General features: G+C 41.2%; 1 protein-coding gene across 5 annotated transcripts in view; it reads left to right on the forward strand.

Moving 5' to 3' along the window:
- Positions 1-20,018, forward strand: part of ARHGEF9 (Cdc42 guanine nucleotide exchange factor 9) — a 156,286-nt gene that overhangs the window by 67,268 nt on the left and 69,000 nt on the right. For all 5 annotated transcript variants that reach the window (XM_025213793.1, XM_006032115.2, XM_006032114.2 and 2 more), the window contains exons 3-4: positions 4,798-4,989; positions 17,613-17,792. In XM_025213793.1, coding sequence (XP_025069578.1) covers positions 4,798-4,989; positions 17,613-17,792 — 372 coding nt within the window. The remainder of the gene's footprint in view (positions 1-4,797; positions 4,990-17,612; positions 17,793-20,018) is intronic.

The following is a 20,018-nucleotide window of genomic DNA, read 5'->3' on the forward strand; positions in this document are numbered from 1 at the left end:
TTCCCTTTGGTCTCAGGGGCAAGAAGTACCAGTACATTTTAGTTTGTTCAAGGACCAGGTAGCCCAAACAAGGGGTCTTACTGCACAAAAAGAAAGCCTAGACCACTACATCCACTTGCCTTGTAATAGCAGCATCTGGTTCTTTCACCACTAGATTTCGAAGTGCTTTACTATGGAGGTGAGTATCATTGACCCTATTTCACAGACAGAAAAACAGGCCTCTGTTTTCCCTAACCCATCTCCTATAGAAAAGGGAGGCAACTTGCTTAAGGTCACTGAGCAGGACAGGGGCAAAGCCACAAGTAAAAACTGAGTGTTGGTCCCAGTCCAAGTCCCAAGCCATTTGACTATACCAGAACCCTCATAATGTATGTCAAGAAGGTACATTTTATTCATGTTTGCCAAGTGCTTTATAATTCTTGGATACAAATTGGTTTATTTTCAGGGACTTGAGTGAGGATGGGATTAGGCGATATAGAAGTATAAGGTTTCTTTGTCTTGAAAAAGTGATCTTGTCACATTGCTTTGGGCTCTCAGTTCAGGTTTTTTAAATCCCTGATAATCCATAGAATTCTTCTTTTTTTTAACAATAACTAAAAACCAGGTTTTTTTTTAATGTAAACATTCCTCTCCAGTGTCTTGGACAGAGTTATGCTGACACATATTTGTCTGTATACCTCTCCAGATGTTTGGACCATAGTCAACGGTATTCCAGTGTTTGAAAAGTAGAAACTGAGATGTAGTTAGGGCTTTGTTAGTCTGAAGTCAAGATAGATTTGCACTTTCTGGACTAATCCAGCAGCTCCCAAACTCTGACAGGTTGCGCACCACCAATTTAAAATGGTACAACTTTGAAGCAATTTTTTCAGTTCAACCTTAAGTACCACCAGCAAATTTTTGTCATATAAAGTAATTATAATAAATCTGTTAACACGTACCGCTGACAGCTTGTCTGCGCACCACTGATGGTACGCATACCATGGTTTGGGAACTGCTGAGCTAATCAAACCATGCTCACATCTATGTGTGTGTGTGTATAGATATAGATGTAGATATATAGATACAGATACAGCACGAGCTTTTTGTGAGCTGAAGCTCACTTCATCAGAGGCAATGAATTACAAATTAAAAATTGCAATGGGCTGGAACAAATTAATCGATTTTTGCCCTCAATTTAAGTGCAACAGTGGTGAAAAGCGAGGCTGTCTCTTGCATGTTTAAGCTCTGTTCTCTGCTGTGTCATTTTCTGTGTTGTCATTCACTCACCCGGGAGAAAGTTTGGGCGCACGTTCCCCTCATCTCTTGTCTGTGATGAAGATCTCTGTTGCCTGTTCTGTGGTTGAAAGATCTGATGTGTATAGTGGGAAGGATAACTTTTTCCCTTGCTGTTGAAAGAACATTTTTTCCCCTTTTGTGTTTACTGTCTCATTAAAACTGCTGGTAGAAAAGAGGTGGGTTTTCTCCAAAAATCTCCACTTCTTGACCTTTCAAACTCACTGGAGAAAGACAAAACATTGGAACTGTAATAAAAGGGATGTTGTTGTATGGAAAAAGTAATCATCAGTTAGACAGACAGAAACAAGCTAGAAAAAGGTTGTTAGGCTTTTCCTTCTGGCAATGTAAAGGGATACAGTTAATTTAAAAATCATATTTTGGAAGCAAATAAAATTTCTCAGCCTATTAATTTATATTGTAAAAAGGGAAAAAATATTAAAAGTAAAGTTTTCTTTTCAATTTTTATTTTGTTTCTTTACTTTGTTTCCTCACAGTTTGGACAATGGCTAGTAATAGAGTTAGTTGAACGTTTGCTTTTAGGTAGATTTCTTTCAGATTTTCAGTGCTGCAATATTTGAGTTGCCGATTCTAAAAAAGGAATATGTTTATTTGAAAACAACTTTCTCTTAGAAAGTTTTTAAAGCCACATGACTATTTATGTCAGTCTTCATTAAAAAAATCTATTTGTTTGTAAGCTAAACATTGAGCTCAATTTGCCTTGCTAATGTCTTTTAACCACCTTCTATATGGGGACAGATGTAACAAATGGAGGAATTGTATTAACAGCGAGACCCACATACTTGCAAACACATTAAGAGCTTTGCTAAAACAGAAATAGCCAGCAGCTAACGCTATCGTTTAGTCTCTAAGCTGTGGATGTTTTATTTATTTGGTGAAGGAAAAATTGTGACTGTAGCAGCCCTTACTTGTTGTGTTTTGGGGCGAGCAGTGTAAATTCAGAATGTTTGCTGGCTAGTTCAAATCCTTTCAGATCCGTGGTGCCCACCCCGTGTTTGGACTCCACGGACAAGAAGAATGGCACAGGGTCAGTCCATGGGCTGGATTTGACCCCATGCACTGGGATTGGGTCCTGTACTGCCCCTGTTGTCTGGATCAAGCCCTGGGGCCCCACACCACCCCTGCCTGACCCCATGCACTGGGATTGGGGCCTCACGCCAAGTCCGCTTGGTCCTACGTGCTGGGATCCAGGCCCTTCTTGCCCTCACTCAGCCCCACACACCAGGATTGAGGTTCGAGGGCTCCATGTGTTGGAATCGGTCTCCAGGGCCCCTTGCAACCACCATGTGGCCCCATGTGCCAGGATCGGGCCCTGATGGTACCTCCACCCAACCCTGTGTGCTGGAATGGGGCTCTGCATTGCCCCCCTGCAGCCCCATGTTCTGGTATTGGGGCCTTGAGTCGCCCCACACCAGGATTGGGCCCTGCATGCCCAATTAAGCCCATGAGGCTCCCCATGTACCCAGACAACCCAGCACTGGGGCCTGGATCTGGCCCGCAGGCTAGGGGTTGAGCCCCCTGTTTTACATTGCTCACCAAACTCGCACTCATTCCAAACAATTTTTAGATGATTTCTTAATTCGGTCGGCTCTCTGTGTAGCAGAGGACAGCTCACAAAATCTCTCCATGTGGAGGTAAGCATTTTGTCCAGCTAAGGAACATTTCAGGCAAGGAAACTTGTCACATGAAATAAGAGATCAGAGAAAAGCAGCATTCCTTTACACATCGTATACTGTGAAGTTTATGAAAACCTCGGTGTCCTAACAAGGCTTAGACTGAGGTGAAGTTCAGCTTCATTCAGATTGCTGAACCAGACCTATGTTGCCCTTCTTAAATCATTCACCTGGGATAAAAGGAAACAGTTTATCCCTTCTTCAAAGGATGTTTTCCTTCCGCATCAAGCCCTGACTGGTGTTATGTGAGACATGGGAAGGTTAATAGTATATCTTTGCAACAGATATTTCTCTAAGGTGGTTGATAATACATATGGTCATGTGTGCTAAAGAGCATGCCCCATCCTAATAGTTATCTTCATTTTATTACATGAGTATTAGTTTCTGTTTGGGGTCAAAACTGACACAATTTAAATTCCATCTACCTGTGAGGGGAATTCAGCTGTATTCTATGGCCACTGTGAGCCAGCTAGGCTGTTTCAAAACTGACTTCAGAGGACCTGGAAGGTCCCCAAGGAAAGACCCTGGTACAAAGCTCCTTCCTGTTCTGCATGGGATTGGCCACAAAGGCGCTTTATTTCTCAAGTTAGAGCTCCCCATGCAATGGGCATGCTGCGATCAGCAGGTGGAGCTAAGGGACGTTCCTAGCTATTTTCCTTGCAGCCACATAGCCTTATTGGCCATGGCAACCTGAATGCAATTTAGGGTGGCCCTAGTGCCTGCTACAATGATCCCAAATTTCTCTTTCCTCCCTTCCTCACTGGGAACCTCAAGATACAGATGATATGAGCTGTCCTCCAACATCCCTATGTTGGGCTCTGCAGTAACACTAGCATGAGTTCAGATCTGTTTATTAATCAGAATCGTAACCTTTCCCATTAAAAATCAGCACTGCACACCTGGAAGGGAAGCCAGTCCTGAGTATCAGGCACAGCTGAAGTGTGTTGCCACTAGCTATCTCTTCTCAGAAAAAAAGATTAACAAATTAACTGAGAGATGTAATTAGCCATGCTAGACTGAACTTACACAGAAGGGAGAACAGGGTGACACCTTATTGATTAATTCACTCAGAGAGGCACGAACTTTCATGGGTTACAGCTTACTTCATCAGATGCTAGTCCATTCGTAGCATGCCAAAATAGACTGTAGCCTATGAAAACTCATACCTCTTTGAATGAGTCAGTCTATAAGATGCTACCCTGCTCTGCTTTCTGACAACTTAATAGAATTAAAGGACACCTATACATGTGCCAGACATTTGCTCTGATTTGTGCTATTTAGCACACGTCGGAGCAGACTCAATTAATCAAGTCTGCTGGAGCGTGCTAAATAGCATGCTCCAGCAGCCTCCATGTCGCATGTATTCAGTGTCCCCTCCCTGCACTTCAAACTGGCAGCAAGGGTACTTTAACTAATGCTCATCGAATGAGCTTTAGTTAAAGCAAACCCCCCTGCCACTTTATAGTGTGGGATACTAAATACATGTGATGCTGCGTTTGCTTTAATAGGAGCAGCTCTTGGAGCCGCTCTAATTAAAGCATGCTTCCCCCCCTGCATCCTGGAGCATACGTAAAGACACCCAAAGTGGCCTTCTATATTGGATCCAGGCAAAGAGCACTGCAGTAGTATTGTGTAGACGAAAACATGTAGATGTCTATGACTGTGAAGGGTGCCACCTCTGAGAAGACAAGTTGCGACCTGCTGTCATCCTTTGTTTCTCCTCCAGCATCTCTCTGTTAACTTTTCTATTGCTGCCATGGCTGTCTTTATTAATAAGTCTCCTAATGCTTCCACTAATAAACATGTTGCCATTCCCTTTTCTTCCTCACAGCTATGGGTGAACCAAGAAGACGGAGTAGAGGAAGGAACCAGCGAAGTACAGAATGGCCATTTGGATCCAAGTGCCGACTGCCTCTGCCTTGGCAGAACCCTTCAGAACCGAGACCAGATGAGAGCTAATGTAATCAATGAAATCATGAGCACAGAGCGCCATTATATCAAGCACCTCAAGGACATTTGTGAGGTATGTTGGGATTCTGTTAAAAGTTCGTGATAGCAGTCTTCAAATATCTGAAAGGCTGTAATAAAGAAGAAGGGCGGTATACAATAGCTTTGATTTTCAGCAAAGCAGATTTAGATTAGATATGCAGTGCTTTACCAATGCACCATAATCCTGTGTCTTCAATACGTCTTGATTTCAGACTCCTTACATGCTTCTGACAGTACAACACAATGCTGAAATGAAGTGCAATCTGCTATCCCCGGTCCTGGACTTCCGTGAAGCTCTATCAGTATACCTTAGTCCTCCCTTGAAGTCCCCACTGCTGCGTCCAGTGCCGCCCCCTCACACCGTTCATGATGATGTGGATCAGACTGCAGGCCTTCCTCATGCCATTGTACCCCTTTTGAATTTACTTTCACCCTGATTTTGCTCTTCTCATGCTGAAGGGGAGTTCTCAAACTTTCCTACCTATGTTCTTAACAGAGACAGGCATCTGTACCAAATTGTCCTATGCTTGTCACTGTTGTGTGTAAAAACCTAAACTGAGGGCTCTCCAATGTTTCACCTGGTAAAGTGAGGGTCTATTTCTTTTGAATTAGATGGATTAGGTTCCAGAAAGTTTAATGTGTGGAAAACATTCAGATGAAACCTTAAAAACCAAGGTGCTGTTGATTGTGTGTGGTCATTAGTAATCCTAGGACAATGTTTTACGCGGGGCAATTTCTGGATTGCCCTTTCCATTGATCATGCATTCCTCTCCTCTCACTACTGTCCAGCTGTGCAATGCCTGCCTCTCTATTCCTGCAGAGGTGGAGTGGCTGCCTTTCTTCCATTGTGCGTGTATCCGTGTGCTTGTGTGTGTGTAATAGCGAAGCAGTATCTCTAAGTAAGGATTGAAGTTTCTGAGCATTTTCAACTAAATCTGCTACTTAATTTGAGTTTATAATAATTAGACAATGGGACCTTTAAGAAAATGTTCCAATCATTTTTATTTTGACTAACAAATGCCTGGATTGTTATCCTTCAAACATGCCCTATAATTAAAACTCATTGCCAGCTACTTCTGAATGTACGTTTGAAGAAATTAGGTTGTAATTAAGCAAAGTTAGTAGCAATTTTTTTTCACCATTTTCCCTATTATGTTCACATTTCCTTATTCAAAATGGCTGCTGTTTCTCCTTGTAAAGGTACTGAAGTGACTCATGCCCTGACTGCCCACGGAGTTTTCTCACTGTTTGAATTAAATGAATTATTTAATTATACTGTGTACAACTTGAAGAAAATTGCAGGCAGATTATCATTAGGGGTTCAAGCTGGACCTTTAGATTCTCAGCCTGGCCCTCCTTCATGGACTTAAAGTGGCTGTTATCTTCCATGTGGATACACACAGCTCATTAATCTTCTTCTTTATATAACACAGAGTCATAACTAGAACCTCAGGAAAATTAGTAAATATGCAAAATTAGACACAGGCACAAGTTAGGTGTCTCAAGTGTTGTGTGTTTATGGAGGAAAATGTGATGGTATAATTAACCTTTTGGGTGATACTGCAAGGGAGGTTAATGTTTTGGGCACCATGTATATGTTTAACAGTGAGAAGCAGAAGGAAATTTGTTGTGGTGATATGGAGTTGTTATTGTTGGAAGAAATATTCTTTAGTGGGCCATTAAGATATGCTTAGGAGGCGTCCTGTAACTTGACATTTCCTTCTCTTTAGCAGTTGTTTTGGGAGGCTTGGAGAATGACAAGTAGAATGAGGCCACCTGTTAAACCCGTCTTAAAAGGAGTCTGTCTGTGGAATTAAAATTCATGTTTTCTCTTATATATCACCATATCCTCACTTGATGTAACTGGGGTAGCTGCACTGAGCTGTTTGTTTATCCCAAGCTGAGACTCCAGCACAGACTTTCTAAGGTGTATTGAGCTCAGTCAGGATAAAGGCACTATACAAATGCATTGATACCATGAACTTTGGTACCTTGGTACAGTCTGACAAGTGGTTGGTGAATCTGGCTAAAATTGAGATCGGGTTCCTATAAATTGAAATTGGCTTCTTGTTGTCTACTAGAATTTTAATAACAATAGCTTTCCTTTCCTACAAAATAATTTCTACATTTTAAAAAGTTGATTTGTCCTAATGTGGGACAAAAAAAATTGTAATCACAAAATTTTGGTAGCAGAAACTCTAAGTAAAATTAGGAATTATCAAAGTAGTTTATGCTGGTAATTGCATATATTTTGTTCTGATTTTGCCCATCTTTATATTTTAATTATTTTATTATAATCAGCACATATTTCTGCAAAGTATTTTTGAACCAGAACATTGTTTTTTACTTTGAAATGTCAACATTTAGGATTTTGACAATATGACATTTTTAAACCTTTTTTTCAAGTTGAGAAATTTGTTGAAACCGACTTCTTTCCATGACAAGCTTCAAGTTTTGTGGTTTTTCAAGTATGTTTTTGTGGTTTTTTCTACCACAAAAACATATTGGCAAAAATAACTAACTCTTCTCAGTAAGCTAAACGTATCCTTTTCTTCTGACATTTTGGGAAAGGCTTGCAATCATTGAGTGATCATGTTTTTATCACGTGATTCACGGGCTCTTCTTTTCTCTTTACTACCCTCCTTCAGAGGATAGCTTTCTTTAGAGCTTGATTTGCTCCTTACTCTTAATGATCTACAGTGAAGTCTACTACTTTGAACTCAGGCCACTGACAATTTTAAACTTAAAATCACATGTCGAGTCTTTGCAGAATCAATACTCTATGTCCATAAGGACTTTGAGTCACTTGATGTCTTCATTTATTTTAACCTGGCCTTGTCTTGGTGAGAAAGCAAAAATCCATCAAAATGGGAAATGGGAATTTCTGAAACTGTTTCAAGGGTGGAAGAGTTGTGAAATCTCAGCTGGAAGCCAATGAGTTTGATTTAGTTCTTGTTCTAGTAAGAAGTATTTGAATTGAAGAAGTGAAGTATTGTAACAGTTTTTCTATATATTATTTCTTTACCTCCACTGGTATTTTTTTTATCTGATAAACCATGAATTTACTACTAGACAGCCTCTAATTAGGTCTTTTATTGGGCCAGATTGTCAGCTGTTCCAACCAGACATAGCTCCACTGACTTTAGTGGACCTACACTGATTAAGGATCTGGTCCACTACATGGGAAGATGCGTGTCACCAAAGCTCGTATCTTGCTCTGCGTTGCACTAAGTGGAATTGAAGGATAAATCTTACCAGAAGGTAGAGTACTAAAAAGTGATACCACTGCTTTTTTTAAACTAGGGAAGACTGAAATGAGCATTCTCATTTGCACAGTGATGGGCCATCCGTTGCTGGAGAGAAGCTCATCTTGCTTGAATTAAGCAGACAAATCAGAGCAATCTGTTTGCCCTGAGAAGGCTCTGAGACAGCTTGATCACTCCAGGCTCTGTCCAAATAAGTTGACTTGACTGTGTGTTTTTGTGCTTTAGCAGAGTGTAGCTCGAGTTAAGAGCTAGGCAAGACAGCTTGATTTCCTATCTGTGCTACAGGGTGAACACAGGCAGAGGTGCTAACCTGTGCTGGGGAACGAACCTCGTTCTGACAACAAACTGACAAGGCACTGGAGTGTTGTTGACACTGGCAAGTTTTATAAATTCCCCCTCACTCTTATTTATGGGACTGGAGGAAAAGCACAGCCTTGTTATAAATCAGGTAACATGAAAGCAAAAACCTGCCTGGCAGATGAAGGCTAAACATGCATTGGGATTGGGTATATCAGCATGAGCCAGGTCTCATTTATCATATATAACCAAAAACTTCTTGTAGAGTCATTAAAATATCTCAAGATTTGCATTTGTACTAGACTGCTGTTTGATTTAAGTGATTAAGGGCATTCAGTCTGTGCTGTCCTCTCTTAGAACATACCCAATGCCCAATAATGTATTATTATGCACTGTTATTATTACATTGAAAGTACCACATCGAAAGAACATTAAGGTCACTCGGTCAAGAACTCAAAAGTTATGGAGTGCCAGAATTAAAATCGCCTGCTGCCTGAGCAGACTGAGATTTGTCAGAGGCATGTAACAAGGCCGAGTTTGGGTGAATCTTCACAGGAACAGCAAAAGATGCATCACTGATACCTTTGTCAAATATCATGCCCTTGCTGTAAAGCATGGTGGCACTAGCACGTGTCAGTTGAAGCCTTGTAGGACTGTTTTAATGCAGACAAAACAATGCATTTTTCTTACCTACATTATCAGAAATAGCTGAATCTTTTTTTTTTAAATGTCACAAAAAATTTTAGCCTGAGGCAGACACCCAGCATGGAAAATTTCTGCTCGAACAGCTAGAGTTTGGCAAAGTAATAAGCAACTGAAAACAGGGTCTTCTAATGGGAAGTGTCAGGTAACCTTAACTGTAGGCGGCACTGCTAGCTCCACCTATCATACAACTCCATAGATGTGCACAGTATTATAAAGATATTAAAAATGTAGTCCTTGCTTCCTAGTCTAAGGTTTTGATAGTGTAAATGTGCTGAGCACCTTCAGCTCTCACTGATTTAAAGGGTAGAGATGTAGGAGGAATCACACTATGTACAGCATTGAGCATAAAGAAGAAAACCCCAAACTAAATGCAGAAAAACACTGGAAAGCCAGTGCAGGGATTCAAACAGTGGAGGTTATATCATGACAGCAATGGGGAAGGGAAGTGCTTTTGACTGTGGCATTGTCTGCACTGAAGATGGAAGAGTGAGCTGTAGGATGGTCAAAACAGAGGGGGCATGCTGGAGTTGAAAAGAGATGACTGATTACCCAGGGCAGTATTTTCCACATCAGAGTGCAGAATGCAAATCAGATTAAACAAAGGTAGATAGGAGAAGTGATAAAGCTTGCATAGGAAGACAGAAGAAAAGAAACATTTTTTTTAAGATAGCCCGTGTTATGAGTGAGTTGGATGGATGACCTTTTCTCTCTCCTGAAATCCTCACCCTAAAATTTTGCTCAAATCCAAGCACAGGAAAGCTCCAGGACACGGAAGATTTTCTTTTTTCTTCATAAAGCAACAGCTTTCTAGCATTCATCCGAGCGTTATCGAGGCACTAGGACAGCTCTGAGCATTTTGTGGGAAATTCCAAACAGGAATGTAGACTGTCACGCTGAGTTTGTTGTTCAGGGCCGGTCATATGAGTCCCCCCAAATGGACGGAGCCCACTGGGGTAACAAGCTGACATTATTTTGACTCATTCTGTCAGAAAGTAGGTCTATATTTTGCACGCTGCCTCTGAGCCAACCAGCATAATGTGCTGGTAACTGTGAAGGCCCTTGGTGCAGCATATAAGGCAAAAGTGTTGCTTATCATCTATCTCCCTCAAAGGCCCATCAAATATCTGAGGAGATATTAGCCCTTCCTTAGGGCCGCTTCTCTCCTCAGACAATATGAGACTGGACAGTGGAGGCATCCACAAAAAATGTCAAGGGGAAAACCATGGGTCATGGATCCTTCCCTATTGAAAAACACAGACCAGGGGTGTCAAAAAGGATGTATGGGGAATTGGCTCTTTGGGAACCGTACCGGTGAGGTGATCCATCCATATGTTCGTGAAGCTCCAAGTAATAATCAAACACGGCATGTTTTTACTTTTCCCACCCCAAGGTTTGTACCTGTAGTTTACAGTCTGCTGGTGCATGAAGATTTTCTGTACTGGGGCTGCTTACAGTGTCCTTTTTACCTGTACTTTTGCTGGGGTGATACTCTTCTACTGTGCGCTCCTTCATGAACTTGACTACCTTTGTGCTAGGCATCGTGTATTTTAGACAGCATCTCCTTGTGGTTATGATGTCTGTGTTTCAAAAATCAGTTCTGCTGATGAGAATCATCAGTACAGATATACTTGTTATATATACCTCATGCATGATACTAGGAATATTCAGATATGTTTTAGAATAATAGCCTGGAAACAGAGACAGCCCAATTTTTTCCTCGCATTTAAGGCAACGTAAGCTTCATTCCTGTGGTTACTGCTGATGCATATGCATATCAAAATGGCTCTCAAACTAGGCCTATAGGTCACTAGGGGCAGTGGGCCCTACCATGATGTCCTACAGGAGGAGATATTTTGAGAACCAGGCAGTGGTCAGAGCTGAGGGATTTACCCATATGGGGAATCTCACTCTGAATTGGTCCATAGATATGAAGAAGTCAGAGAGCCATAAAATCACAGAATAATAGAGCTGGAAGGAACCTCCTGAGGTCATCTACTCCAATACACTGCTCATGACAGTCACCCCTACCCTGTCACATAACTTCAAGGCATATTTCATAGTTTCATAGTAGTTAGGGGTCAGAAGGAACCTGAATAGATCATCTAATCTAACCCCCTGCCACTGGTTGGAGCACACACTGAGATCACATGACCCCAGACAGGTGTTCATCCAACCTCTTTTTGAATTTACCCAAGGTAGGAGCGAGGACCACTTCCCTAGGAAGTTGGTTCCAGATCCTAGCCACCCTAACAGTGTTAAATAGTGCCTCCTAATCTCTAACCTGAACCTATTCTCCGGCAGCTTCTGGCCATTGTTCCTCATCACCCCAGGTGCTGCTGGGGGGAATAGGGCCCTTCCTATTTGCTGCTGATCTCCCCTAACGAGTTTGTAGGCAGCCACCAAATCCCACCTCAGTCTCTGCTTGCTGAGGCTGAACAGGTTCAGGTCCCTCAGCCTTTCCTCGTAGGGCCTGCCCTATTGCCCTCCAGCCAAGCGGGTGGCCCTCCCCTGAACCCTCTCAAGGCAGGCCACATCCCTCTCAGTCTGGTGCCTAGAACTGGACACAGTACTCCAATTGTGACCTGACCAATGTCACATAGAGGGGGAGTATCACCTCTCTGGACTGGCTTGAGATGCATCTTTGGATGCATGACCCGTCCACCACCACTCTCTGGGTGCGCCCCATCAGCCAATTTTTGACCCATCCAACTGTGTAGGCATCAATGCCACAGTCACTCAGTTTATTAATGAGAATGGCCTTTGACACTGTCTCTCACCCCTTCTTAAAGTCCAGAAAGACTTTAAAGAAAGACTTATTGCCCCCAAAATACCAAGAGCACCCTAACCTGCCACAGGTAAAGCAGGGGGATGAGGGCTGTCAGTGTCTTGCCACAGCAAAGGTTACTAAAATGCACTTGAAAGATCCAACAAAGAGGCCCTTGTCCCCGATACAAAGGAAAGCAAAACCTCCTACAATCCATACCGTGGGGTAGTGCCACCTTATGACTTCCCATCCCATCTTCTTTTTTTTTAATTTCAACCTCCCACTCAGTTGAAGAAAAGAGAATGGGTCACAGTCCATGTTTCTCTGTGCACCAACCCCAGAGATTAGAAAACTTAGCACTTACCCTCTTGCAAATACTCTCCAACTTTGGCCTACACCTTGGGGACTACATGAAAAAGTACTTTAGAAGGAGACAGTTTGTCAGCTATTTTTAGCTCTTCATTGAGCAAAGCGTTCTCCAACATCTGCCCATCAGTCAGTTATCCTCTGTCACTGAGCAAACCTGATGGAAGGAACAGGAGAAAGATGACATTGTTTTATGTAACAGAAGTAAATTTACTGGAAAAACTATGCAACAGCCTTCTAGCTGATGCTTGCTGTGTATTATATATAATCTTCTGGCTCTTCCATTTGCTCACTCACATTGGAAACCAACCAACCAAATGCACAAACTGAATACAAAGCAAAGGCTTGGGAACTTAGGATACGTATTTGTTTATTTTCCTTACAGTTTGATAGACATCTATATGGAAATGTGCTGCTTCAGCTTCCGAGTAGCATGTGACTTAGGCAAGCTGTGACACAAAGGAGGGGGAATATTCAGGATGGTAGCAAATAGCAATCCCAAGCCTGAACCTCATTTGCATATTTGTCCATGGAATGGTTTAAAAAATCAAAGTTTGTTAAGGAGGGGGTGGTGGGTGGGCCTCTGCACAGATAATTTACAAACAAACAAACAAGTTTAATTTTTTTACTATTTTGCAACAAATAATGCACTACGGGCGGCCAACCATGGTGCAAAAGCCAGAAAAACCCACTTAGACTTAGATGTCAGGATGAAGTCTATTTCTCTTTAACATGTGTGGGGATACCATCGAAAGGTCTCAGCCATCTTGAGCCTCCTTGGCTAAGTACAGACAGTCAAAAAGCCTGAGGCTGAATTAATTCAATCTTTGCAAATTAGTCTAAAATGCATAGATTGAACTGATAAGCAAGTGGACCGACATTCACTTTGGATTCTGGAAATGTAGCCACGTGTCTGCAGTTGCTCGGGCCAGAAGCGGGTGGGGGGCTATAGAGCATGCTTCCCTGCTTGGCCATCCATCCTAGGAGGAGGGGATTTGTGGGGAGGTGCAAAGCATCTTGGGATGCTGGGAGACTGTGAGTTAACTTGAATATGGAGACAATGTGGGGCAGAAGTTCAAAAAACTGATTTAACTTAAATTAAATCTGATACTACATCAATTAAATCTGATACTACATTCATCCAGGTTTATCTTAAACCAGTTTTGGCCATTTTGAAAGTGGTTTATGTGTACTGAACTTCTGTTGTGTTACAGATTTGAACTAGTTTCTGATTGCTTATATTGATTTATGTGTAATTTCTATCCCTAGCTCTTGTGCTTGGGAACATGCATAGAATAAATGATGGTCTCTGTCCCAAAGAGTTTATAGCACCAGCAATTAGATAAGCTGCCTTTACTAGTAACCTGAGGAAATGTGTTCTTTTATCAGTGAAAGGCATTTTGCATAGAACCTGTCTCCTCATGCTATCTTTCCTACAGTCAATTATCCTAGACTAGAGGACCATCCTTTGAAGGGCTTTTACCTGAAACATTGAGGAAAACGCTTTATTCAGGGACATTTCTGTAAAAATGTGAACTCATTTCTGAGTTATTTGCTGCTTTACACATTTTATTTCTAGAAACTTTTACACCCTAAAGCAGTTAAATGGAAAACTGACAGGTCGGTTCCCCACAGCTCAGCTCCCTGTGGATATTTAGCATCACATCTGCAGTAGTGGCAATGTGAGATCTGACTGCTTTTTACTCCTGTTAACACTGCAGAGCCAATGTGGCTAATGTCAGGCAAGATGGAATCTATTCCCTCTTCTGCATCAGCGGCTAAGTTGTTGATTAATTTCCAATCAGTTGAACCTCTGCAAGACTGCTGGAGACAATGGGGCTACCCAGAGGTCACTGAAGATATAATTTGGTCTCCTGAACTTGTATTACTGGTGATGGTGCATGGGATGGGAATACCTGCTGGGCAAACAAGGTACTGGAATCATTGAACCACAATACACTTGGAATTCAGCAGTGCTATTTTTTACAGTTGTTTTTCAGTCAAGGCTAATTTGTAGGTGTTCATCAGCTCTTGATGCTTATTCATCACAGGACTGTGATAGGTTGTGACATCTTGGCATTTGCTATATTAACCAGTTTTTATTTTGCATATCACATTAGAGCGCAGCTAGTGTGTGCACCGAGGTACCAAGCCAAAGACCAAATTTCTTCATACTTCACAGAAGTCACAGCATGCAGACGGCAGTGTTACCTTCCACTGCATGCACAGCTGCTCTAAAGTGAAACAAGATAAGGGAAGGTCAGATCTGGTAGTTAAAATACAGGTCTGCAAGTTAGGTAATTTAGGTTTGGTTTCCGACTGACATGGGCTCATTATGTTACCCTGGAAGAGTTACTTAACTTTTCTGTTCCTCAGCCTCCATGTCTAAAACAAGGTTCGCAATGTGTTTGTATTTCACAAGAGTCAGGGGAAGATGCAAACATGAGCTGATATTTGCAGAGTGTTTTACAATCTTCAGATGGGAGGCAAAATATTATTGCAAAAAATGCCTTGGTTTCTATCTGACTAATATTATTTATTTGCTGAGCAACTACTGTATTTTAAAAATTGCAGGACTGCAGATCAGGATGTTCCTGATCATGCCTTTTTAAAATTAGAATGAGAGGGGTAAATCCAAGATACGAATCATCAAGGAATTCCAAAGGAGGCACCTGAATGAGTAGAAGCCCGGATTCGTTAACTACATTAGGGATTCTATAATAAAACCCTCCTAGGCTAAGAAAGAGAAACAAGATCCTTACAAAAGACTGATGTGGTATTAGTTAAACTGGATTGTCAGGAAATTGGTCACTAATCATCAACATGGACAGAAATAAGTTACAAATGTGATTATCTATTGAAAGTTTTCCTCTGAGGAGCTGCATGGTGAACCTTAAGGGTGCTATATTATATCTTTTGAATATTTTGTATTGTTTAACAGCAGCTTGGGGTGACTCAGCAGCCACAGTTCCCAAAGTGAGCTGTTCCAGTGGAACTTCTAGAATTTCACTCTCTTGATGTCTTCCACCCTTTGTGAAGTAAAGAACAATACGATCATCTTGTGAGGTCCCAGTATTATTGTTGTTGGAGGCTTCATTGAGGTTGGGCGCCATTGTGTTATATATTGTGGCCTGCAGATTTTAGAGTCTAAACAGACAAGAGAAAAACAATGATGGAGGAAAAATAGACACAATGAGGCAAAGGGATATGCTCAAGGTCATATAATAGGGTCAGAAAAAGTACACTTCTCCTGGCTCAAGCTTAACTGCCCTGAACTCTAGAGAAGACTGTTCTAGGCAATTATTTGGATTTGATTGTGCTTCAGAAGAAACCAAAAGGTTAATTTAGTGGATTGGGAAGAAAGAAAGATCTATAAGTAGGGAGGCAAATAGAGTCTAGTACACTGTATCCTTTCCCAAATCTTGTGTCCAGCTTGTCTATTTATATTGTAAGCTTTTTGGGACATAGACAGTTTCTAGGCCTCATTCTCAGTCAGTCATTAAGTACTACCTATTTTTATTGTTGCTGTTGTTGTTATTATATGGCTGCTACTGATGATGATGATGATGAATAGGAATAGGGAAAAGATGAAGGGATGATCTTGTAGATGTACTGGTCTGGAACTCAAGAGATTTGGGTTCAGTTTCCCACTCTCTATCCCAGTTTCAGTCTCTGATTTAGGAAAGCCATTTATATTCCCGGCACCACAATTCCCCATCTAAGAAAACAATTCTTCCTCTTTTGTCCACCCTTTTCCTGTCTTGTCTAATTAGGTTGTACGTTCTTCAGTGTGGAGACTATCTTAGCATATGTATGTATTGTGGGACGTATGATGGGGCCCAACCACAACTAGGAGTCTAGGCAATACTATAACAATAATACTAATACTATAACACATATAATAAATGATTATTTAATAATAAGACAATAATTGAAAAACTAGAGAACAAAATCCTCCTATCAGTTATACTGATGCCTCCCCAGTAGTTTAAAGTACTGATGTAACTGGGGACAATATGGGAAAGAGAAACAAAAGTGGGAGACAAAGTAGAATGGTGCTGTTTTGCTTTTCTTCTATGACATTTAATCGATGGCCTTTAACCACTGCTTTCCCAAGTCAGGCATCCAGTAAACCAAGCCTGCGTGGAACCTGTTTTTTAGCATTCAGAATTCCCACACAATGACATTTTTAGAGCAGCCAGACCACCTGCTTTTAGTGCTGATACATCAGCAAATAAATAATGGTGGGTTAAATAAACCATGTATCATTCTGAACTGGGGAAGCTTCATGAGATTTGGAGAGGTGGCCCATTGCCTTTGGCTGCCCACAGTTTTCTGCTGCCTTCGCTCGGTATTGGGACAACAGGAAATACAGCTGTGTTGTGCGCTCTTCTGCTCCCACTCAAGAAAAAGGTTATGTGATCAGGCAGTCATCAAGCATTCTGCCACTTGATTGGCAACTTCCTCATGCTGAACTTGTAAATTTTTGAGCTACAAAAAGGAATGACTGGCCAGTCAATCAAACACACCATTGTGATCATCGTGGTAACATGGTGTGCCCATTGAAATGAGAGCACGGGGATCCATTCAGTGGGCGCACGTGATTCCTTGGGTCACGTGTTCGCAACTAGGATGCATAGATAATGGATTTGTTTGTACAGCAGTGATTTTTGAGGGTTGAGACAGTGGCAGAAAGGTGTGGCCAGATCTCTTTACTGTTAAGGACCAGTTGTGGCTCTGTTCCCCACTACAGCACTAATAAAGACAGTATTAAGATGATTGGTTTGCTCTGAGGAATGCTTCCTTCGTGCAATGAGTACAGGAAAATGTGCAGGGACTGAGAGGGGAGTTCCCTGTGGCCTTCCTTACACTTATTTATGTATGGAACAGCAGACACTACAGCACCACCTGACCAAGTCTCGGAAGCCCTTATGGGTGGTATAGTGCTTGCCATGTTCCAAAACAGTCTTTCTGTACCCTCAGGGGGCCACAGAGTTTCAAGGGACCACTTGGTCTGTCTTGCATCTAGCTCATGCATGGGTGTAGTAGGAGAAGGAGAAAGTCAGGGAGCACAGGTGGATTTTGCCCTCAGGACTAAGTCCTGACTCAGTTTTTATTCATGCTTTGCTCACCCAAGGGGTCTTTTTTTCTTATTCTTACCCATAGCAAGATGTATCTTTCTGCCAGTTGCTATTTCCAGTGTCTTGAGACTGTAAGTATTTGAGTAATGTTATTAATTCCTTTTCCTTCTTTCTGCAGGGTTATTTAAAGCAGTGCCGGAAGAGGAGAGACATGTTCAGCGATGAGCAGTTGAAGGTCATATTTGGCAACATTGAAGATATCTATAGGTTTCAGATGGGTTTTGTCCGGGACTTGGAGAAACAGTATAACAATGAGGACCCCCACCTCAGTGAAATTGGACCTTGCTTCCTGGAACATGTAAGTTTTTGAGGCAGAAGGAATGGAAAGGCAAGGGCAATCAGAAATTAATTGGTGTTCATTGTTTTGGGTGGCAAGTTTCTCAGGTTACAGTCTGAAGACTACTTGATATTGTGAGATACGGTATGGGGCAAACCCAGAAGTGAAGCATAAGATTATAAGTGACCTCTTACATTCAGATCTCATCAGTCTATTTCCATTAATTCAACTGAGTGTAAGGGAGTCTAAGTTGATCTTACACTGCATGCGCCTTGCTGAAAGAAAGAACAGATGCATTTTCCTGGCTCCTCGGGCTATAATTTACACCAACAGGGACTCCATTCACTCATGATGATACAGGCATCATAGGAAATAAGGGAGATCAAGTTAATACAAGGAAGTGTAACTTACTGCCCCTTTGCATCATTTCTGAATTTGGCCCTGTGGGTCAGGATCTTTGAGTAAAGCTGTTCAGAAATGGAATTTTTTTGTGTGAAGCAATTCTAAATGTCTGAAGATATTTTAATTCTTCATATTTAACCAAAGGAATGATTTTAAACAAGTTTTAATTGTAAATTTTTACTTTAGAAAAGTTTGAGTTTTCACTTTTGGGGGGTTTTCTTTCCTTCACTTCCCCCTTTTTCCTTCCTCTTCTTTTCTCAATTTACTACTGAAGCAAGACAAGAGTGAAAAGAAGGAAAAGTAGTAACCTGAGCGAGAGAAAGAAGCAAAAATAATTTAATTATCTAGTTTTATTTAAAAAATCAAACAAAAGCCAACAGCAGCAACAACCCAAACCACACAACCTCAAAACTGTGGGGAGAATGCTCTGTCTGCCAACTGTTTCTGAGTTTGGAAAAAAGATGTTTTTGTTTGATAAAATTGATATCTCAAACCCTACACTGTTTCTTTTTCTGTTCCTTGGTTCCATTTATCCCTATGAGGTTAGGTATCCCCTTGTGTTTCTGCTTCCCTTTCTACAAAATGGAGACAATAGTTATCTGAGGAGAAGGTTGGCAAGATTGGACTAGCTAATCTTCGTAGAGTGAATTTTGATATATATAGATCAAAATATCCTGTATAACTGCAACAGCAGACAATATTGATATCCCTCTTGGAGAGGTATAAGTTAATCTAATAGGGTTTCAGGCAGTAGGGTTACACAGATATAGAGTACGGCTTTATAGAAACTATTCTTAAGAAATTTGATAAAGAATGAGATCTTTCCTACTTTTAAAACCATCCAGGGGATATACGTTTTCATTCTTAAATTTTATAGCATGATTTGGAAATGTTAACCCCCACATTTTCTTTGTCTGTTGAATTGTTATAGAACTTTGCCATAAGAGATGTATTATTTTATCATATGCACTGATGATGGTGGCCATGATATAATTACTCAAAAACCTCCATGCTTGACACCTTTATAATTATAGTAAAACTAATTAGAGCAGTAAAAAAATCACAAAGATTTCTTGGAGAGGGTAGAAACCCTCAAAATTTGGGGCATTAGGTGGCATATATCTACTAGGAGTCAGGGAAAAAAAACGTTATAGGCGTGTTATTCCATACTGGTCTTCTACACAGTGTTTCTAGCACTGTCATCTGAAGCAGCTTGTCCTGGCCACAGTCGGAGATGAACTCTTGATCTGATCGTAACTGGCAATTCCTATGTCTCTGTTCCTCAAGTTATGGTACACCTGAGATTTAGCTCTGTGGAAGCAATTTGCAAATATCTGGCTCATCGTGTGATAGGTTGTTTTTGAAAAATGGTTTTAAAAATAAGTCTTAAGCTGCTCTCAAACCCATGTATGACAAGAGCACCAGTTGTTTGGTTAAACAGGAGAAAAAATCACCATCATTCTGGCATTTCTAACTGCCTCCCAACTGAGTAGAAAACACACATCCTTGACTAGCAACAAGGTATATTAGTAAGGAATAAAAACCCAGCCAAATATATCCTCCCAACTGCTCCTTTTGTGACTTTGCTTCTCTGCTGGATGGGAGGGTACAAGGCAATGCTTCATGCTGCCTGAATGACAGCAAGGCAGCAGATAGCTTACTCATGCTAAACATACACTGAATAGGACATTTTAGCTGACAATATAGCCCTGGAGCGTTTAGCCCACCCCATCTTGCCAGTTACATAAGCCATATATTATGGGAGCTGATAAATTGGCCAGTGTTGTAAATATGTCAGGAAATGTCAAGAAAATTACAGTTCTGCTTTTTTAGGCTTTCCTTTAG

This window comes from Alligator sinensis, unplaced genomic scaffold, assembly GCF_000455745.1.
Source record: "Alligator sinensis unplaced genomic scaffold, ASM45574v1 scaffold626_1, whole genome shotgun sequence".
NCBI lineage: Eukaryota > Metazoa > Chordata > Crocodylia > Alligatoridae > Alligator > Alligator sinensis.